Raw genomic sequence first — 20999 nt, forward strand, 5'->3', positions numbered from 1 at the left:
GGACAGCAATGCAGCCAGCCAGCCACACTACATGCTCTCACTAGCCCTGCCTTTCTTCCAGGCCAGTGAATGCAAACAGGTAAAAACCATGGTCCGAGAGATTGTTTCTGCAACATTTTACCAGAAGTAAAATACACATTTTACCAGTAGTCCTGTCATATAGTTTAAATTAGTTTATGTAGAACAAGCCATGAACACTTTAGTGTGGAAAAATAGTATTATATAAAGCTTAATATTAAACATTACGAAAAATACATATTTACAGAAGAAACTACAAAATACAACTATGTACAATAATATCTGTTACCTTTAAATTACATAAAATTTTTTAAATTCTCCAGATTAATAAATTATACATAGTATCAACAGAAAGAGCTGGCACATCTGTAGGGCATGAAGCAGTTTAAAAAAAAAAAAATCACACAGTGAATAATTTTTATCCAGGAGATCTTCGGGTACATTCTTAATGCCTTGAATAGACTGCATCTGAAAGAAAAAACATTGTAATTAGAGACTGTAGTAGGGTATTTCACAGTTGTTTGCTCTGTTTATGGAAATTAAACAAATGGGAAAGACCAGCAAAAATGACCAAAGCTCAATATATTAATAGTTTGAGATGAGACCATTCCTATGGCGGCCAGGTCATCCCATTTAGAAACCCAGATTATTAGACTTGGAGGGACTAGTGATTCTAGTCTATCCCCTCTCTTGTTACAGATGAAGCCACAGACCCAGAGAGGCAGAATAACTCACCCAGGGTTACACAGCTTGTTAATGCTAGTTACTTCCAGACTTAGCACCTGAATCCTAGACTTTAGGTGCCTGGTGGTTATCCTTTTCTATACTGTAGTTAGCTTCTTTCAGGAGTACCATAGATTACTCTAAGAAAAGACTCTCAAACAAGTCAAAACAAGACAAAGGAACCTCTAAGATGCCCCAGAACTCCCTCTATCCTGGAGCTTCTTAAGGAATCTGACATGCAAAAGCCTTAATTTACTACTCAGATAAATTAGGGGGGTAATTATTTATAATACAAAAGGATTATCTGATTTACAAAAGACTCCTCTAAATAGTAGCTCTTTACTTGTGCTTTACAGATTATTTAACATACTGGCTGGGCGGGTGGGTATACGCAGTACAGAGAACTGAGTAAAATGTTAGGTGACTCAGGCAATTGAAGATTATTTAGAAATGGAGATAATAAATGCTGACTTAAGCAGCTAAATTTGGGGGTAATGTGTTAGGCAGTAATAGAGAATTGATACAATGAATCTTCACATTTGCAATTAGCCTGTGTGATAACTTGGGTCTTAATGATGGCCCAGAGTAGGAAGAGGCATGAGGACCCGTCTCTTGTCATTTAATTATTGCTTGATCAAAGCAGTGCTTTATAAGGTATATAAATTTTTTTCTACTGAGTTTTTCATTTGAAAAATGTTATATGCTTATTCTAGAAAATTTAGAAAATACATAAAATAGAAGGAAAAAATTATGCTTTTATTGTTCAGAGAAATTTATTTTACGATTATATTACATTTCCTCTCAGTCTTTTTCAAGAAGGAGAGCATTACTTTGGTTTGTTTCACATTCTGCTTTACTTACTTATAAGAATACCCATTTTATTATAACATCCTCAAAATTAACATTCTTAATGACTGCATCATATTCTATTAAGTGAATGCACCACGGTGTACTTAATCTTCTATTGTCCAACGGCTAGGGTCTTTTACTCAAACTTTTAGCTATGAAAAGCTTCATGCATAATGCTTTTTCTGTACTTAGGGTGGTAGGAGAACTACTGGGTTGCAAGATAAGAACACGTTAAGGACCCTGACACCTTGATGACCAAATTCTTCTCCAAAGGGACTTTACAATTTGAACTCCCAGTTGAGGCTTATTGCTTGGAAAAGAAATGTCAAGCACAGTCCTAAATAGAGGGCATCTAGTTTAGGCAGGAAGAGATAACCATGTGAAATAGCAATTTCACTGAACTGTGGGAGCCCCCTCCCCACTCTGCCTCTCCTTCCTGTTGCCACTCTTTGTAGGGACCTTTTGGGTAGAAGAAGAAATGGGTGGTGCATATCAGAAGAGCTTTAGTTATTAATGGTTTGCACATTGACCATATCTCGATAAATGAACATAAAAGTTAGTGAAGTAATCTCTCACCTCTGTGATATTCTGGATTCACATTTTCATAGATTGGAAACAAGGGGTTTTCTTGTTCACTCCGTAGCTTCCTGGCTCTGAGGACATCTCTTACACACTGATGTAAATATACATACTGACACTGTGGAAAAGCAGGAAACATGTCAGAGGAGGGCTTGTTCTCAAGCATAAGAAAGATTAGAATCTGGCAGTTCTATCCCATCACTGGCAATGATGGGATGCTATACATAGCTGGCCCTTAAACAACATGTGTTTAAACTGCACAAGTCCACTTATATGCAGATAGTTTTTCAGTAAAAGTTACACCAAGTATGCCTGTGTCTCCTGCCTCGGCTTCCACCTCCACTACCTCTTGTGCCTCTGTCACCCCGAGACAGCTAGACCAACTCTCTTTATGATGACCCACTTGTATTAATGAGTAGTAAATATACTTTTTCTTCCTTATGATTTTCTTAAAAACATTTTCTTTTCTCTAGTTTACTTTATGGTAAGAACACAGTATAGAATACATATAACATACAAAATATGCGTTAATCAACAGTTTGTGTTTTCAGTGAGGCTTCCCGACAACAGTAGTTAAGTTTGTAGTTAAGTTTGTGGGGATTCAAAAGTTATGTGCAGATTTCCGACTGTGTGGGGATTGCCAACCCCCCCACACCGACCCCTGCGTTGTTGAGGGGTCACCTGTAGTTAGCAAATTTCTTGACCATCACTTCACTAATAGTCTCTGGCACTTAAAAGAGTGACTGCTTTTTTTTTTTTAAATCTTAATCCTTTTTTTATTTCATTAGATTTAGGGGATAAAAGTGTACCAGCAGAGTTTTGTTACATGGATATATCATATAGTGGTGACATCTTTAGCATATGCATCATCTGAATAGCGTACATTGTACCCAATAGGTAATTTTTCATCCCTCACCTGTGTCCTACCTTTCACCCTTTTGAGCCTTCAATATCTGTTATACTACAGATATACTTCAGTATCTGTATGACCATATGTAGCTATAGCTTAGCTCATACTTATAAGTGAGAACGTGATATTTGGTTTTCCATTCCTGAGTTACTTCACTAAAGTTAGTGGCTTCCAGTTCCATTCCAGGTGCTGCAAAAGATATTATTTTGTTCCTTTTTAGAGTTGTGTAGTATTCCATGGTGTGTGTGTGTGCATACACACCATATTTTATTTATCCACTCATTAGTTGATGAACACTTAGGTCCCGTACCTTTGTGATTGTGAATTGTGCTGCTATAAACATGCAAGTGGAGGTATTTTTTGATGTAATGATTTTTTTCCTCTGGGTAGATACCCAGTAGTGGGATTGTAGTTCCTCTTACAGTTGATTTCTAGTTTTATTTCACTGTGATTTGAGAAGACATTTGTTATGATTTCATTTTTTAAAAAACTTATTGAGACTTGTTTTGTGGCCTAACATATGGTCTATCTTGGAGAATGTTCCATGGGCTGATGAGAATGAGGTATATTTTGTGGTTGTTGGAAGGAGTGACTGCTTTGTATTACCACTTAAAAGAGAATAATGGTAATCGGTACAGAGGTGGCGTTTATTCATTCTTTTAACAAGCATGCGTATGTATGCAGTATGTTCTGTGAGTGCCTAGAACTATGTCTAGCACAGAGTAGGTCCTTCACAATTAAAAAGATGAATAAATGCCTAACACTGTGCTAATTATGTGCTTTACATAAATTATCTCATTCAATGATTTCAACAACCTCGTGAAGTAGATATAATTATCAACATAAATTAAGACTCAGAAGTTAAGTAACTTCTCCAAGGTCACATAGCTAAGAAATGGGGCCCTAGAATTTGATCCTTGGGGACCTCAGAGTTCACGTCCTTTTTACTAAACCAGTTTTCTTAGATGAATCCCAATTTCATTGCATTACTGAATGAGAAAATCATTTCTCCGTTTTGTTTCCTTTATTTTGGGAATACAGTGAGAAAAAGGAGGTGTGTGCAGTAAACCCCACTGGACTGTTCGTTGAATGCACGGTCAGGGTCTTAGCCGTCTCTGTTGTTTCAGCATCCAAGTCTGGCACATGGAAGAATCTCAAAGATGTTGGCTGACTGCAGAGAACTACAGAGGTTGCACAGTGAGGATAGACCCACCTGTCAGCTATTGGGAATTAACTACTTTTGAAATATAAGCACATATAGAAGACTCAGTGCTTTGGTGACCATAAAGACACCACAGAGACCTCCACTGACAATGGTGTCTCAGCCACAGGCAGCCAAACTTGTGCATTGGGTGCCCTTCCTTATCACCACCTGAGCTCTCTCATAAGGAAATGGATGTCTGTGGAACCTCAGTGCTTGGCCTTAGGCTCCCCTTAATGATGTAGCAACTGCTCAGTGCACAGGGAGGGAGTGTGGAAACTGGGAGGGGAGCAGACACCACGTGAGGGGGACTGTGCTCTCACGCCACCTCCAGCTGGCCTAGGCTCAATCACGAGGCTTCCCAGGATCTCAGTTTCCCCATCTTATCAGACAAGGAGGCCAAGGTCTCTTCTACAGCAAAATCCTTTGTCCATTAAAGGGTACAAGACTTTATGTTGATGTCAGTTGTATATTAAAAAATGTTTCTGGACCTCGTGTTCAAGGCGATCAGTGTAGTCAGCCTTAGAGTAAGTATTTTAAGAGTTTGAGATACAAAGTAGAACTCTAAGCTCTTCCCTCATTAACAATCTTTCAAAGTGGACAGGTACTTATTTTTATGGGTTGACATGAGGCATTGTCCCTGATTGGAAGCTCGCCTGGTCATCTACCCATGGGACTTTATAAGGTAGGTCTGGTATAATCAATAGATGGGGACATTTTAAATAACCAAATCAATCATAAATGAGGCCTGCAGTAATATTAATAACTATTCTCTGCTTTTCTGCTCATAGGCCTTGCTCATTTGTTATGAGAGTTTTATACCATCTCAACCTTGAAAATTTGAGGAGGGTATTATCCTGAGAATGGTTGTTAGTATAGAGCAGTCTCTTTTTTCCATCTTAAAAATGATCCACCAAATAATAATGACATCCCCGTTTTCTCCCACCCATAATTCATATATTCAGTTCTACTGGGATATTAAACTACTTTGGGACCTTAGAGGTAAGCTGTGAATGAACCCTAGTATATCTATGCCATGGCCTATTAATAAATTCTTCAATAATGATCTACCATGGGGTTTGAAGCTAGTTAATATCCATTAATTTGCCTTGTCTTAAATATAAATTTTTCTTTTCCCCATAGAATATCCTTCTGAAAATGACTACCACTAAAACTATCAGATTGTTAATGTGCTTCTCGCTTTACTCTTAATGAAAAGTAGACTATCTAATATACGAACCTCAGATCATAAAATATCTTTTTTTTTTTTTTTTTTTGCTAATGGTGAGGCCTTGGCTTAGTGTTAACACATTCAGTTCCATTCAATTTCATCAATATTTGTAATATTAGATAGCATTTATATAATAGTATTATAACTTTTCATGATCCCTGAGTGCACAGTTTAGCAGAAGAGCAAATGTGAACAAATAACTATAAGATGATAAAAGACAGAATTATATATAAGGCTTCATATGGAAGAAGAAGTCATTAGATTTACTTTTAGAGGAGGAAAGTATCAAGCTAGACAGATAAGGTGACATCTGTAAGAATTTGAGCAAAGAAGTAGGGCAAAATAACATGAAATTGCACATATTCTAAAAACTGTGAGAAGTCTAGTGTAGCTAAAATGTAGATTGTATGAGTTATAGGAAACCTCCAGAACAATCTCCCAAATGGAAACTGAGATCCTTAGTCCTACAGAAATCCAGTGTTTCCTTCTTATGAGAAGCAGATGAGATTGACAGACTTTGACTGTTATCTGTTTTTCTTTAGAACAAGTTATTTCTCCCTAAGTGTCTCTCTCAGAGTCAGGCTGCAAATGTGCCCCAAAGCAGGCTGAAAGAAGGAGGGACACACCTGCGAATCCCCTGACTAATGCCTTTTTGTTTAGAAATCCTTGCTTTTTGATATATTTATAAAAAAATATAAAGACCTACATCTCTTTGTATCCAAATATAAAAGAAAGTCTGGGTCAACTGTCACCATGGACCCAGAAAAACAATACAAGGCGTTAGAATGTCCTTCCTCTTTTGCTGGAAGTCACCCACAGGGGTTCAGCTGTGGATTACACCCCTTTGCACCCACTTCCATTATGAAATGAGCCATGCCAGCTCTGGGGCCAGGGATTCAGAGCCTGTAGAAGCAGCCCAATTTTGGCACAGGCTAAAGCAAGACAGATGATATCTGGATATTGTTTGGGATTTTGTTTAATCAAGAAAAAAGGGAAAGAGAAAATTTCTATCTTACTGCAATGTTTATTTCATTATGATAGAAAGAATAAAAAGTTGATTCTGGCCCAGGGAAGGAAACCTTCCTTAATTTTGGCAGACTCTGAAACAGTGGTGGTAGGTAGTATTATGACATGAAGCTGGAGAAGTTAAGTTGGGCCAGGTTATGAAGAACCTTGTACACAAGGATGAGAGTTTAAACTTCACTTTATGAGCAATCGTGACCTTTCCAAGATTTTTATGCAGGGAGGCGATGTGGTCAGCCAGGGAACTTTGATGATGCAAGTGGTGATGAAAAATCATTATAGGCCAGAGCTATAGGCATAAACACATTAGGAGGCTATGAGAGCAGGGCCAACAAGAGATGATAAAGGGCCCAACAAGGGTAGTGGCAGTAGAGTGAGGGACTAGGACAAAGAGAAGGACATCGGGTAGGATTGACAGTTCTTGAGTACTTGGATATGGAAACTGCAGGGAAAGAAGTCAGCTTGGGCAAACATATGGATGGCAATACTGTTCATTGAAACTGGAAGGTGCAAGAGCAGGAGGAGTGTTGTTGTTTAAAAGAAAGTTAACAAGTTCAGTTTTGTGCTTTTTGGGCTTAAGATGACTGCAAGGCTTCCAGGTGGAACTTTCTGGTAGGCGGGTACTTAGGTGAATGCTGGGAAAGCAGAATTATGTCTGGGAAACATAAGCATGTATGTGTTTCTTGGAACCATGGGCATGGAGGACATCACAAAGAATGAAGGTTGAGAGAAAGAAGAGCAGTGCCTTGAGGACAGAACCACTGGGAACCCAAACATTGAGAAGGCAAGCTGAGGAAAAAAGCCACAGAATCCTCTTAGAGGTAGGAGGAGAAGGAGAAGAGAATAGGGAAAGGAGTTATTTCTAAGGAGAAGGAGGAAGAGTTTGGCACATTGTGTCACCTCTGGTCTGAAAGTCGGCCAGTGATATTTATAATAGAGTTCCTGCTCTTTGCCAAAAATGCATCTCCAGAGTTTTGGGCAGGTATATGGAAGTGATACATGGCCCAAGAGCCTCTGACAATTACTAGAGAGCCTGAAAACACACACACACACACACACACACACACACACACACACACACACGGCTCAATATTATTTATAATGCAATAACCTCCTCTTCCTCAAATTACAAATTAAGTATGGTTGGAGTTTGTGGAAGTGATGATACACTAATAATGAAATATTAATGCTGACTTTTTAGCAACATAATTGTAGGATATTTGTTCATTCATTTAACAGATTAAAAACTATTGAGGATATAGAGAAGGAAAACACGTTCCTACCCTCTAACAACTCAGAGTCTTGAGGAGAAAGCTGGAGGATGACAATTATGATACAGGGTGATACAACTGTGCAACCTTTAATGAGGTAGCAGAGCCAGACAGCAGTCATCAATGGCTGCTAAAAACCATTAGGTGAAAGGTTGTTGAGGATAATGGCTGACTCAGGCTGCTGCCTCCTGAACCCACTGTCAGTTTCATCAGCGCTCAGAGAGAGACACAGGCATGATGACCTGCCTCCTGAAGTGATGCAACAGGAAGTACTCAGCACCACCCGCGAGGATTGTGGTGGTAGAAGCAACCCGAGTTTAATCAAGCCTCTGGATCTAACGACCAGCTGACAAAAGCCACGGGGAATAGAGGAATACATTACCACCATGAATGCAATCACTTCCAGAATGTGGGAAAATCTACGGAACAAATGAGCTGGTTTCTTTAACAAATAAATGGTGTGGAAAACAAATGGGAGGGAGGATGATTATAGGTTAAAAGATATTTAAGAGATATTTCAACCAATGAAATGTGTGAATTTTGGATTCTAATGAAAACCAACTACAGTTTTTTACAAAAAGTAATTTTTGGAGATAATTAGGGAAATTTAAGTACTGGCTGGATAGTAGATGATATTTGGGTCTTATGGTTATAATTATTAGGTGTGATAATGGTACTGTGGTCAAAATTTTAAAAGGATTTCTTATCTCTAAAAAACATACACACACACACACACACACAGATACACACGCACATATATGTATGCATTTAAGAATGAAATAATGCGTTAACAGGATTTGCTTTAAAATATTGCCATGGGGTCATAGGATAGGGGAACAGTGTATGTGGGATATAGTTGGGAAAAAAACACAGAATACTGATAATTGTAGAAGCTGGGGTCTGGGTACATGGAAATTCATTATACTGTTTTCCCTAGTTTTTGTGTATTTTTAAACAATTTCATAAAAAAACATTCAGAATATGGTGGGATAGTTGCTATAATGATGGGAGAGGATCCTGGGTGTGGGCGCTGCCTGCAGGAGGCAATGACACTATTGTTTTGCCAAATGTGCTACAGGGTGGGAATTCTGTAGGATATTAGTAAGTGTTGCACAAGGAAAGAATTCAGGGGTGAAGGAGATTTTGGGAATAGCGGGTTCAGCAAAGCTCAAAGGGAGCCTTTGCTGCAGGATCCCCCCTTTTCGAGGAGCATTGCTGTGGGTGCAGTCGTGTGTACTGTGACTCTAAGAAGGGATATCGTAGCACATGGAATTTTTCACTTTTTCAAACATGGGAATTTTTTTTGTTATACAGAGGATTTTGCAGAATTACTTGGGGAAAAACTTGGAAAACACAAGGGTAAGAGAACTTGAGCCTTGGAAGCCATTTAGGCAGGGGAGTGAATGAGGTGCTTGGTCTCTGCAGGGGAAACAGATCTGACCCTCAGGATGTGGGGCAGTAGGCTTGGTACTCAAGGGTCTGGGATTCTCTCAAACAGCATCCAAGCCAGCTCAGCCACTTCACGGTTGTGGGCTTTGTGCAAAGCCCTTTAGCCTCTGGAAATGGAATATACTTCTTACCTGGATATTGTGAAAATGCAATGAAGATGTCAAAGGGCTGTACATACGGAAGCATTTAGCTTTCACAATCAACATATGCTCTCTTGGTGTTTCCAGAAATGAGGGTGCAGCTACAGAGGGCTTGGGGAGAGAAGAGATTGGAATCTTCTTCCTCCTTACTGAGATGCTGGTGCTCATCCACCAGCTTATATTAAAGAGTTCTCTAAGATGGACCAACCTGACCATTCCCCCATGTGAAATGTCTCAATCGAAAAAAAAAAAAAAATCCATCTTTCTTCCTACCCACCTAAATTAATTCTCTCCTGAACTGAGTAACTAGCTCAGCAGAGACAAGGGCACACATCACCCTAAAGGTCACTGAGATTTGTTTTAAAATAGCAAGTCCTAAAAAATATCTGAATCCAGTTCTCTCTTTTTCTTCCTAATGTGTCATGGTTATTTCTCCTTGTGAGATTAAAGTCCGGGACTTTTTTTGTTGTTTTGGGGGGTTGGGGGTAAGTGGAGGGTGGTCTGTAGCCCTTAGCCTGTAACCCTTACCTCAGTCTGGACCATGTGAACCCTGTGAAGTCTGAGGTCATGCACTGCTCCATAGATGTCCACAGAGTCTTTGGAGTCCAATTGCTGGAGGATTCGGTCCAAAGCAATGAAGGTTCCAGTCCTACCCACACCAGCACTGGAAGAGATGGCAAAGGAAAATTGAGCCTTTTTACTAAATTCGCCTTTTTTTTTTTTTGTATTTATAACCTATTGTTTTTATTTAATAATATACCATGGCCATTTTCTCACATTGATGAGTATTCTTCTAAAATATGAGTTTAAAATAAATACATAGTATTCAAAAACATGCAATTTGTTTAAAATATTTTCTTTCTTGTTATGAATAGTTCATTGACAAAAAAAATTTAGAAAATATAGAAAGGTAGGAAGAAGAAAAACAAAATCAATGGTAATTCTATTACCCAAAGAAATTAGCCTTTTCTTCCAGTCTGTTTTTCTAGGCAATTTGCGATATTTAAATTCGCCTTTTAAGACTGCATTTAGAGACTGCCATGATTTTTCTTTTCCCTTCCAAGTAATGGGAGAAGATAGGAATATTTCTTTCTCTCAGTGTGCATTTTCTCTCAAAGAAATATAACCCCAGCCTTCTATTTCTTTCTCCTTCCTTTCTTTCCCTTTCCCCACCCGACCCTGCACTTGGTATGTATAATTTCCATGCACGTTTTTATACTTTTCCTACATACATGTAAATCCATAAACAATATATTTCCTTTATGGGCTTCAAAAATTTACTGAAATGATGACATGTTTTATGTATCCTTTTGCCAACTTTTCTACTCAATACTGTGTTTTGAGATTTATCCACGTTGTTACATGCAGATCTAATTTCTTTTAACTATTCTGTAGAGTTCACAAACCATCTATTCCCTACAATGGATGACAATACAATAATGATGAGATCATTTTTAGCTTTTCTCTATTAAAAAATTGGTTGCCATGAACATCATTGTGCACATGTATGGAGATGTCTCAGGGGTTGACACCTAGAAGCAGAACTGCTGGGTTGGTCATGAGGTATGAACACCTTCACCTTCACTAGGGATTGCCAAATTGTTCCCCAAAGTGGTTTTGTTCTCTGGGGATTTTTGATGCACACATTTAAAAGATGAAGAACCGGTCCTCCAGTGGTCCTGGGCAACGATGCCTGCCATTTTTGAGAAAGCAGGAAGCTCTTGAATGCCTGCCTCACCTTCCAGTTGGAAGTGTCAGGGTTCCAATGACATAGGAAAGCAGGGCTCCTAGGGTGCTGGGCTGATTGGGAAGACACAAGTGCACTTGGCATTTTCCTTACTGTAGCAATTCCTTGCTCCTTATTTATCAGTGCCATTCAGTTAGGGTTATCAAAGCATTGTTGCAAACACTAATTAGCTAAATACCAGGCTCCCCAGAGAGAAAATCGCTTGTTAGGTTGATTTCATGTACAGATTGTCTGAAGCAAAGAGAAATCAGGAGAGAAGAGAAATTCAAAGGAAAAATTGGGTGCTATATGTGTCAAGTGCTATGCTGTGCTTTGAATGTTTGTGTCCTCTCCAAAATTCATGCTGAAACTTAATCCTCAATGGAACAGTATTAAGAAGTGGGCCTTTAGGAGGTGATTATGCAGAGCCCTCATGGATAGGATTAGTGCCTTATCATAGGGCTGGAGGGAACTAGCTAGGTCCTTTTGCCCTTCCATCCCTTCTCCCATGTGAGGACACAGGCTTTGTCCCCTGTTGACAATGCAGCAATACTGCACCACCTTGGAAGCAGAGACCAGGCCCTCGATAGACATCAAACCTCTGCTGCCTTGATCTAGACTTCCCAGATCCCAGAACTGTGAGAAATAAATTTCTATTGTTTACAAATGACCTAATCTGTGGTATGGCACAAAAAGATGAAGACATGCTACTAGATCTGGAGGGAAGTCTAGGACGGAACCTCGAAGAATGGGTAGGGCTTGTACAGATGGGGAGAGAGACAAAGCCATTCCAAGGACTGAGAATGGCCAGAGGCAAGAATGAGCTTGTGCACTCTCCTTCCTGGCTGGAACGGGAGGTGAGTTTTTGGGAACTTGGATGGAGGGTGAGCCGGGGCCCATGATGGAAGTCACAGCAGGACTTTGCATTTTAGACAGTAAGAAAAAGAACAAGAGGGAGAGAGAAGGCTGCATGCTGAGAATGAGAGAGAAGTGGAAAAGGAAAAAAGTGGAAAAGAAGTCAGTGAAGAGGAGCGAGGTTGGCAGGGGAAGGAGAGGAGGGTAATAAAGTCCCCCAGGGGCAAGCCAGGCTGGTTGGCTCCGACAAACCCTCGGCCGTCCAGATTCCCCATGCTTATGCCTTTCTCTAGACTCCCAGACACAACCCCCATACGTATGGCTGCCATTTTATTGGCTCCGAGGCCACCACGTACCTGCAGTGCACCACGGTGGGCCCAGCACCCAGGCTTCTGTTGATGTAGTCCCTGACGGTTCTCACAAACTGAATCAGGGACTGGGTGGTCTCTGGGACTCCATGGTCTGGCCACACCGTGTAGTGAAAGTGGCGGATGAGTCTGTGTGCATCAAGCTGCTCCTCCTGCAAGAGCAGAGAACAGGACAATAAGAGGAACCGCCCAAGACAAACCCTCAAACTCAACAACCGTGCCATGCAGGAATTCCTACAGACTGAAACTACAGGAAAGGAACCAGCTAAAACGGGATTCACAGATGCCCTTCATCTTTCCAAGCTAGGTTGTTGAATGAAGTCAAGCAAACCAACATACGCTGCATATCTTAAACTCCCGGATGGTCCACTCGGGCAGCACGGACTCTGAGAGCATCTGTAGGATGAGGTCCCCATAGTAGAGGGAATCCTGGTCTGCTGGCCAGTAATGGTCACACTTTACCTAGAAGAAGACAAACAGAAAAAAGGTGAGTCCAGAACCGTGACTCCTTTGTGAACCTGGACTCTCCCTCCTCGAAATGCCTTCCTGAGCTGGGAATCCAGGGTCAGCTGCTAAAGCAATTTGACCATTTACTTTTTATTAACATTAACCTACTCATGGCCAGTGCCGGAGCTGAGCGGCTGCCTAGAGTGAAGGGGAGACCCCGCACGAGGCGCACCCACACGCCCCAACCTCTGCATTCATTCACTTTGTAGGCACGGTGACATGTGGCTTTTTTTTTTTTAATTAATTTCCTCAGTTCCACTAACAAATAAACCATGGCTCACAATTTATTATTTTTTTTTTTTCTGAAGAAAGATCTAGTTGGGCATAGGAAGGCACTGTCTTTCTGGCCCTGCTTTGTTCATATTTTTATGTCACTGTCCTAACTTGGGACATGTGTCAAGAGATCTTCAAGAAATCAGAATGTTTAGCTAAGCTCGCCGTTAGCTAAGCTCTCCTGTACAAAGACAGGAGAAAGAAGATTGTGAGCATGTATTTATCAAGCACAGATACTGAGCACTTTACATGTACTCTCTCTTTCAATCCTCAAAGTAACCATACAAAGCAGAGGATTATAATTGCATTCCAAGAGGTTCGCTTAATTTGTCTAGGTAATTATTTTACTCTGCATCTGCTGACACAGCCTAAAACTCGCTTCTTTCTTGAGAGCAGGGGCAGGTGCAGTCACTCTGGCAGAGTCTTTCTGTGGCCGTACACTGAAGGAAGAAGCAGCCAAGTGGTCAGGTATAATCTTTCTTTGTAATAGGCACTGCCTATAACCCTAATCTTCAAATCGAAATAGCTTTGACTGAAACTTCAGACCCAGAATCAGAATCAGGCATCACCTGGATGGATTCACTATTAGAACTTTCTGAACTGAGTAGCTTAAGTCACTAACATTGTTCTCACATGATCCCTACTTGGTTTTGTGTGGTTTAACTGTGGATGGGGGGGGCGGGGCGCAGAATTCTATCTGTGCAGTGGAAAGCAAAGCTTGGAAGTCAGGAAGGCTGTTTACTCACTCGGCCCTTCTCCACACACTGGGTCACCATGACGATATTATGGACGTTTTGTTCCCATGCCATTTTCCAGAAGTCATCTTTGGTTCCAGGAAGCGGTCCCTGAGTGGCGATGTATTCTCTTCTGAAGTTGTTGCCCTGCAATGAATTTACAATATGGAGAGTCAGAAACAATGGGCCTCTTCAGAACTGTAAACAAAGAGTTAGCTCTGCCGATTAGATGATATGAAGGTCTCTGCCAGGACCCTAACTTGAGAAAAAGATACTAACATAAGTGTCGAGTCTCTGGAGCAGGAAGGAAAAAGGCCAGAACATTGACCTATTGTTAAGAGCCACATTCCCTTTTATTAGACTGGGTGTATTCTAACTGGCTAATGGAGGACTCGGGCAATGATCTAGAAAATACTTCACCCTCGATTACATGCATGTGTGTCTGTGTGAGAGAGAAAGAGACAGAAGACTGAGGGACTGACTTTAAACAGGCTCTTTCCCTATTTAGTGTAGAAGAGTTTTAGTCATTTTGGAAAATCGACATTACAATAATTTGGTAAGAGATGTCATGCAAAGGAAGCTTAATGGAAAAGAACCCACTGTTCATTGAGCAGCCACCATCTAACGTGCAGTGGGTCAGGACTTGCACAGATCTTATTTGATCCAAACCACAATTCTATGAGCTAGAATATTTTCACTCACTCATTCTGCTCTCCAGCAATAAGAATTGCTTGCAAACCTTGGTAGAAGCTCTTCCTCTCCTTGCTTCTGCTCAGGGTCTCTACATTATGTCACCCCCGCCCACCCAAACACTGCCTCCCATCTGACTAATCCTTATTTATCCTCGTCATGCCGCCTGCCTGGACGAGCCTTCCTTTATCTCTCTCTCTGCTGGTTGGTCTTCTCCGCTTGGGTGCTCCATGGCAACCTCCAGCCTCTCACTACACAGTGTGGTCCTCAAACTGGCAGCGTTGGGATCACTCAGATGCTTGATCAATCCAGAAATGCAGACTCCCAGGCCCCACCTCAGCCCTGCTGGATTAGAATCTGCATTTTAACAAGGTCCCCAGATGGCGCGATGTCTGTTAATGTTGGAGGAGCATTGCTCTAGCAGGTTTCTCCTGGCCTTGCCTTCTAATTTCCTGATGCCCCAACTCTTTTGAGAGTTCCTGTAGGGTTGGATGGCATCTTATCTTATCCCTGTACACAGCCTAGTGTTCAACATACAATAGTGTTTACTGAGTGAATGGATAATTGTTTGAGGTAAATATTATTATCCTAAGTTTTTGGAAAGGGAAAGGGAGGCCCAAAAAGGTAACATAATTTTCCCAAGGTCACAGAGTCGACAGGGGCAGAAGTGGGATTCAACCCTAGATCTGTTTGACCTTAAAACTTTGTCCACTGTAGTGGCTGTAGGAAGGTGGCAAGATGCTAGCCAAACTTAGAGCCCAAAGATTTGACACAACCTTTGAGTTGTGTCTGTGGTTTTCAAAAATCCAAATAACTTGGCAGGCTTAGCAGTGGGGCGCATCTTCCTTAGGGAACTCTGACCTTGGCTAAGGGCTGCAGAGAGTAAACGACGTATGAAAATGCATCTGGGGCCCATTATAATTTTATGTGGGTACAGCCATGGTGAATAACAAGGCTTAGCAGTGATTGAATTGGATACCCCATGTTTTATGGCAATCAGACATGGTCGTCTGAAATCTACACGTTTCCAGACCTGAGAACAGTGGGAACGGACGGTGGGGTGGCATGTCCAGTGTAGCCACCCATCAAAGCTTCATCCTGGCACTATGGCCCAGTGGTTCACTTACAGGGATGTAGCTGGCATTGATGTAGTCGGAGCAAGGGTCATCATCTACGTTGGACAGCTTCACTCGCGAGGCATCATCTGGAAGGAAGTTATTGAGAGATTTGTCACTGAGTCTTGGGGTAACTTTTCTACAGTCTGTGTGATGTGTAGTACACGATGTGCGTTAGCTCTGATCCCCACAAAGGCCCCACAGGGGAGGTGTTCTCATCTCCACTTTACAGATGAGGCCCACATAGGATGACTAGCTTGCTGTGGGTTGCATAGGTGGCTCATAAACAGTCAGACACAGGAGACAAAGTGAAGCCCCATCTGGGCTTTCCTCTGCAACACTATGACATTTGCCTGAAGGAGCGGCGAGCTCCCTTTCCCTGCTGGAAAAAATACAATCCAGAAAGACTACCTTCTGTTGCTTTGCCTAATGGGGTAAGGATAATTTAAATAAAAATTTCTAACTGAAGACTTTGTTAAGCAAACCCAGGTCAGCTTGATGTCAGAGCCCTTGCTGTTAACCCCATTACTGTTTTTAGCCTCCAAGGAGAAGCAGTAGGACCACAGGGGAAAATGTCAGCAGCATAAGCGGCCTCTCATAATCAGAATTTAAACCGGTTGTTCTCCCTCTGGAGGGAAGTACAGAAACATACAAGTCATTTCTTATTGAAGGTGTTCTGAACCTGAGATTGTCCATATCCAGCTATACCATATTTCTTTAGCCCCATTTTATTCCTGGAAAAGTGCAGAAATGGCTAGAGGAAGACAATATTACAAATTTTGACACAAAACTTACAGGGCAATATATTGTTGTATCGATTTTTCCCTCTATTCTCCGGCAAGAGTGCAATGTCACAAGACTGGTTTCGACCCACATCTTTTAAGTCCTATTAGGTCAAAAAGAAGTTTGCAAGTGAAGAATATGAAATAGAATAAGGCAAATCATATAGTCCTAGAGATAGATAAAAATATAAAAATATGTGCAGTAGCTACTATTTATAGAATGACTGGTATTTGACATGCATTACCGTGATCCCCACAACAGCCCCGCGAGGGAGGTGTTCTTATCACCATTTTATAGACGAGGCTCAGTCAGAGTAACTAACTTGCCCCAGGTCACTCAGTGCCAAATCTGGGAATCAAATCCAAAGCCTGGGTACTTTTCCCCAAGTGATGTCATTTCCCAGCCAAGCAAATGGCCAGGCTGAAACACTGACAGCATTATGTTTGCATTTGAGATTTGTTAGTTCTTCCTTACCATGTGATCCAGGTAGCACGTGATTTGCTGTGCTACTCTGGGGCTCGAACTGGCCTCTGAGATTGTGCAGGTGGTATATTGTGCAGGGAATGGTTTAGGCATAAAAGAGGGTGCAGCTGAGATCCTAAGCAGCATCCTAACTCTTGAGCCCCATCAGCCTATGGCTGCAAAGTAAGGGTTAGGATGGAAATTCTGCCAAGGACTAGGGGTGCTGGGGCTTCATTCCATCTGAATTGTACCTCGTATTCCTTGGACAGAAGGTAGTTGGAGTCAGCCTGCAGCTTCATGAAATGCCCTTCGAACTGATTTACTTTTATTGGGCTGTAATTGAAAATGAAACAAAACAAAAATTACTCCAGAAAAGGGAAAATGATGTAACCAGTCTGAGTCATATTTCAAAGGCAGATAATATAGTAATTGAGTTTTCTCTCTTACCAAGAAGTTTTCCGGTTACTGTGAAGGAGAACCAAAAGAAAAGGAAAGAGCTCCTTAGCAAATCTCACATAATACCATCTTTCAATAAATTATATGAAGCTGAATGTGGTGCTTACCCTTTCTGGCCCAGGTTTAAGTGGACAGATAATGGCCGATCCCTACGTATGCTCAGGCGGGCAGAGGGCCTTTCTCGACCATGGCTGAAACGTAAGGGAGAGGATTTTTATTCTGATTATGATACTTGGCTTGAACAAATTTTCCCATTTATGGTAAGGCTGTGCATGTTTGTGCAAATTGGATTTTTCAGTATTCATGTAGATTTGCACTCAGCCAATATCTCTTTGGGGGAGGGAAAGGAAAGAGCATAAAGAAGTAGATCTTTCCCACTCAGAAACGGATCTCTGCAATAACCAAAGATTTGTCTTCTGGTTTTTGGCTACAGGTTATAATCACTTCCCACATTCTCAATAAAACTTTCCTTAAAAAAAAAAAAAAACCCACAAGAGTGAACCAGACACGACTGCAGGAGAGAAGGCAATGTGCCAAATAAAGAAAATTTACTAAGAGAAGAAGGCAAAGCATTGGGGCCACATGCTATTTGGTTTTTTTAGGTCCCTTCTTAAATTAGGATGGCAGATATGAGCCACAAAATGGTGATGTCACCCATACTTTTCAGGATATTTCAGAAAAGCACTTGGGCACACAATTTGCAAACATCTCTGTCTTCATTAGAACATGAACCACACTAAAATATTTTTTTCCTATGCAAAAGGAGTCTTTTCATCTTTTTTTTTTGTCTTTTTTGAGACAGGTCTTGCTATGTTTCCTAGGCTGGTCTTGAACTCCTGGGCTCAAGCGATCCTCCCACCTCTGCCTCCTGAGTAGCTGGGACTACAGGCATGTGCCATCGCATCTGGCTTCATGTTTAAGGAAAGCTACAGATGATCCCTCAGTTATTCGGTAAGGACCAAATTCATCAATGGTATATAAAGGAGCTGAAAAAGAGTGACTCATGGTTTTAGAATTTGGCTTTTATTTTTATTGGGAAAACACTGATGATTTAATCTGGGGAAATTGAATTATTTTCCCTTCTTACTTTTCAGGCTAAAGGGCATTTTCAGTTCCATCTTTACAGCTGTGGGCTCAATCACCAAAGGGATCTTTGTCCTTACCTTGTTTTCTTCCTGCAGATGAATAAGGCAACGACAGCCACCAGCATGCCAATTAAAAACAGACCAGCACTCACACCTTCAATCACTCCAAACAAGGGCTCTACAATAATCCGGATGGAAACAACAAACCCAGGTGGGAAAATTAGTGTGAGGGAACCAGTAAGGGAGCTACTGAGGCTGTAGCTCCCAAGTCATGTTATTACAAATAGAATTCAAGCGATGCCCACAGTGAGGCACTTACTTTCCAAAGGCTACGAGTATGCAGCTGAGAAGATGAAATACTGGCTGCCACCCTGTAACGGTCAGGCTGGACATGACTGTATACTTTTGAAGTTAATAGTGTGTAACTCATAAAGGAATTTTGGACTTTGTTTGTAAAGCTTGGGACACCCGAGATAAAGGCCAGAAGTTTGCCAACAATATAAAAATGCAATTTCACGTATATAAAACATGTCACATAGCATCTGGGGCTTCGGCAAATCCACTGAATTGCGAGTTATTTTAAAAAAATCTCATTTTTATTATCTGGTATGATACTGCCACTGGGAGTTGATGAATAGGTAAGGAAAACTCATTGTTTTTTAACTAACTTTATTGAAATATAATTCACATATCATATAATTCACCCATTTAAGTTGTACGATTCAATGGTTTTTAGTATTGTCACAGAGTTTGGCAGTTCTCACCACAATCAATTTTATAACATTTTCATTACCCCCAAAACAAACCTCATACCTATTTGCAGTCACTCCCCATTCCTCCCTCTCCTCAACCCCTGCAACCACTAACCTACTTTCTGTGTCTATGTATTTGCCTGTTCTGGATATTTCATATAAATGACGTCATAAATATGTGGTCTTTTGTGATTGGCTCCTTTCGATTAGCATAATGTTTTCAAGGTTCATTCGTGTTATAGTATATATCGATATTTCATTCCTTTTTATAGCTGAATGATAGTCCTCTGTAGGGACATATCATGTTTTGCTTACCCATTCATCCAGTGATGGACATTTGGATTGTTTCTACTTTTTACCTATCATGAATAATGCTGCTATGAACGTTCATGTACAAGTTTTTGTGTGGACATTTGTTTTCATTTCTCTTAGGTATATACTTAGATAAGTGGAATTGCTGGATCATATGGTAACTCTAGGCTTAACGTTTTGAGGAACTGCAAAACTGTTCTCCAAAGCAGCTATACCATTTATATCTCCACAAGCAATGTATGAGGGTTCCACTTTCCCCATATCTACTTGTTATTGTCTTTTTAATTGTAGCCATTCCAGTGGATGTGAGGTGATATCTTACTGTGGTTTTGATTTATATTTCTCTAATGATGGTGAACATATTTTCATATGCTTATTGGCCAATTATACACATCTTCTTTGGAAAAATGTCTATTCAGATCCTTTGCCTATTTTAAGATTGTGTTGTCTTTTTATTATTGAATTGTAAGGTAGAAATTCTTTATATATTCTGAATAGTCAGCCCTCCTAAGATATATAATTTGCAAATATTTTCTCTCATTTTGTAGGTTGTCTTTTGGCTTTCTTGATTGTGTCCTTTGAAGCACAAACATTTTAAATTTTGATTAAGTCCAATTTATCTGTTTCTCCTTTTATTGCTTATGCTTTTGGTGCCATATCAAAAAGACTATTTCTGAACCCAAGGTCACAAAGATTTACTCATATATTTTCTTTTAGAAGTGTTACTGTTTTACCTCTTATATTTAGGTCTATGGAGTAGCCCATTTTTGAAGTTGTATTTTAAGGCCCTGGATTTGTTTATTCCATGTTGCTTTTTAAGACTCATCAAATCAAAACAATCATCTTTTTTTAAATGTGGTTAACATTTTAATATATATATATGTTTGCTGTATTCCTTTACTGGACTACATATAATTTTTGTTGTGTAACAATATTCACATAAGAAAGAATTGTGTTTACAAAGTCCCTACTAAACATTAAATTATAAGCAAAGACATCTAAATCCTCTTAACTGTGTTCTGATCCCTCTTTGGTTTGAAAAGTAGAAGATTATCCCCATATTTGGCATAAATAGATTGAAATGCTTGTGAGGCTGAGTCATCTTTTGTCATGCAGCATGACAGCCAGTTTTAGCTATGAAGAAGAACTTCCCCAGACCTAGAGGTCAAGCATTGTAGAACACTGGCTACAGGGAAGGGCTGGGCAGACAATGGTGTTGAGAAAGAAGGTGATGAAAATGATGCTATTCTTAGCATGATGGGAATATTCAGAGACAGTGCTGTAAGAAATCGTATCCTCAGGCAGAAAGTGCCAGAAAGCCATACCATCTTGGACAAGTTACTTAACCTTTTGGTGCCTCAGGTCCTCACCTTTAAAATGCAGATGATAATAGCATCGACCTCAAAAGGTAATAGTGAGGACTGGGTGAGTTATTCTGTGTAAAATGCTTAAAACTGTACCTCCATAGATAGGGTGACCAGTAAATA

General features: G+C 40.5%; 1 protein-coding gene across 1 annotated transcript in view; it reads right to left on the minus strand.

Moving 5' to 3' along the window:
* Nucleotides 1-289: 289 nt before the first annotated feature.
* Nucleotides 290-20999, minus strand: part of PTPRB (protein tyrosine phosphatase, receptor type, B) — a 109250-nt gene continuing 88540 nt past the window's right edge. The window contains exons 22-33 of the mRNA XM_012642020.1: nucleotides 18527-18703; nucleotides 17471-17554; nucleotides 17355-17372; nucleotides 17159-17240; nucleotides 16458-16548; nucleotides 15675-15751; nucleotides 13870-14004; nucleotides 12683-12805; nucleotides 12332-12495; nucleotides 9923-10058; nucleotides 2167-2287; nucleotides 290-486 (exon numbers count right to left, since the gene is read on the minus strand). Coding sequence (XP_012497474.1) covers nucleotides 464-486; nucleotides 2167-2287; nucleotides 9923-10058; nucleotides 12332-12495; nucleotides 12683-12805; nucleotides 13870-14004; nucleotides 15675-15751; nucleotides 16458-16548; nucleotides 17159-17240; nucleotides 17355-17372; nucleotides 17471-17554; nucleotides 18527-18703 — 1231 coding nt within the window. The 3' untranslated portion in view covers nucleotides 290-463. The remainder of the gene's footprint in view (nucleotides 487-2166; nucleotides 2288-9922; nucleotides 10059-12331; nucleotides 12496-12682; nucleotides 12806-13869; nucleotides 14005-15674; nucleotides 15752-16457; nucleotides 16549-17158; nucleotides 17241-17354; nucleotides 17373-17470; nucleotides 17555-18526; nucleotides 18704-20999) is intronic.

The sequence above is a fragment of the Propithecus coquereli genome, unplaced genomic scaffold, assembly GCF_000956105.1.
Source record: "Propithecus coquereli isolate 6110/MARCELLA unplaced genomic scaffold, Pcoq_1.0 Scaffold172, whole genome shotgun sequence".
Taxonomy (NCBI): Eukaryota; Metazoa; Chordata; class Mammalia; order Primates; family Indriidae; genus Propithecus; species Propithecus coquereli.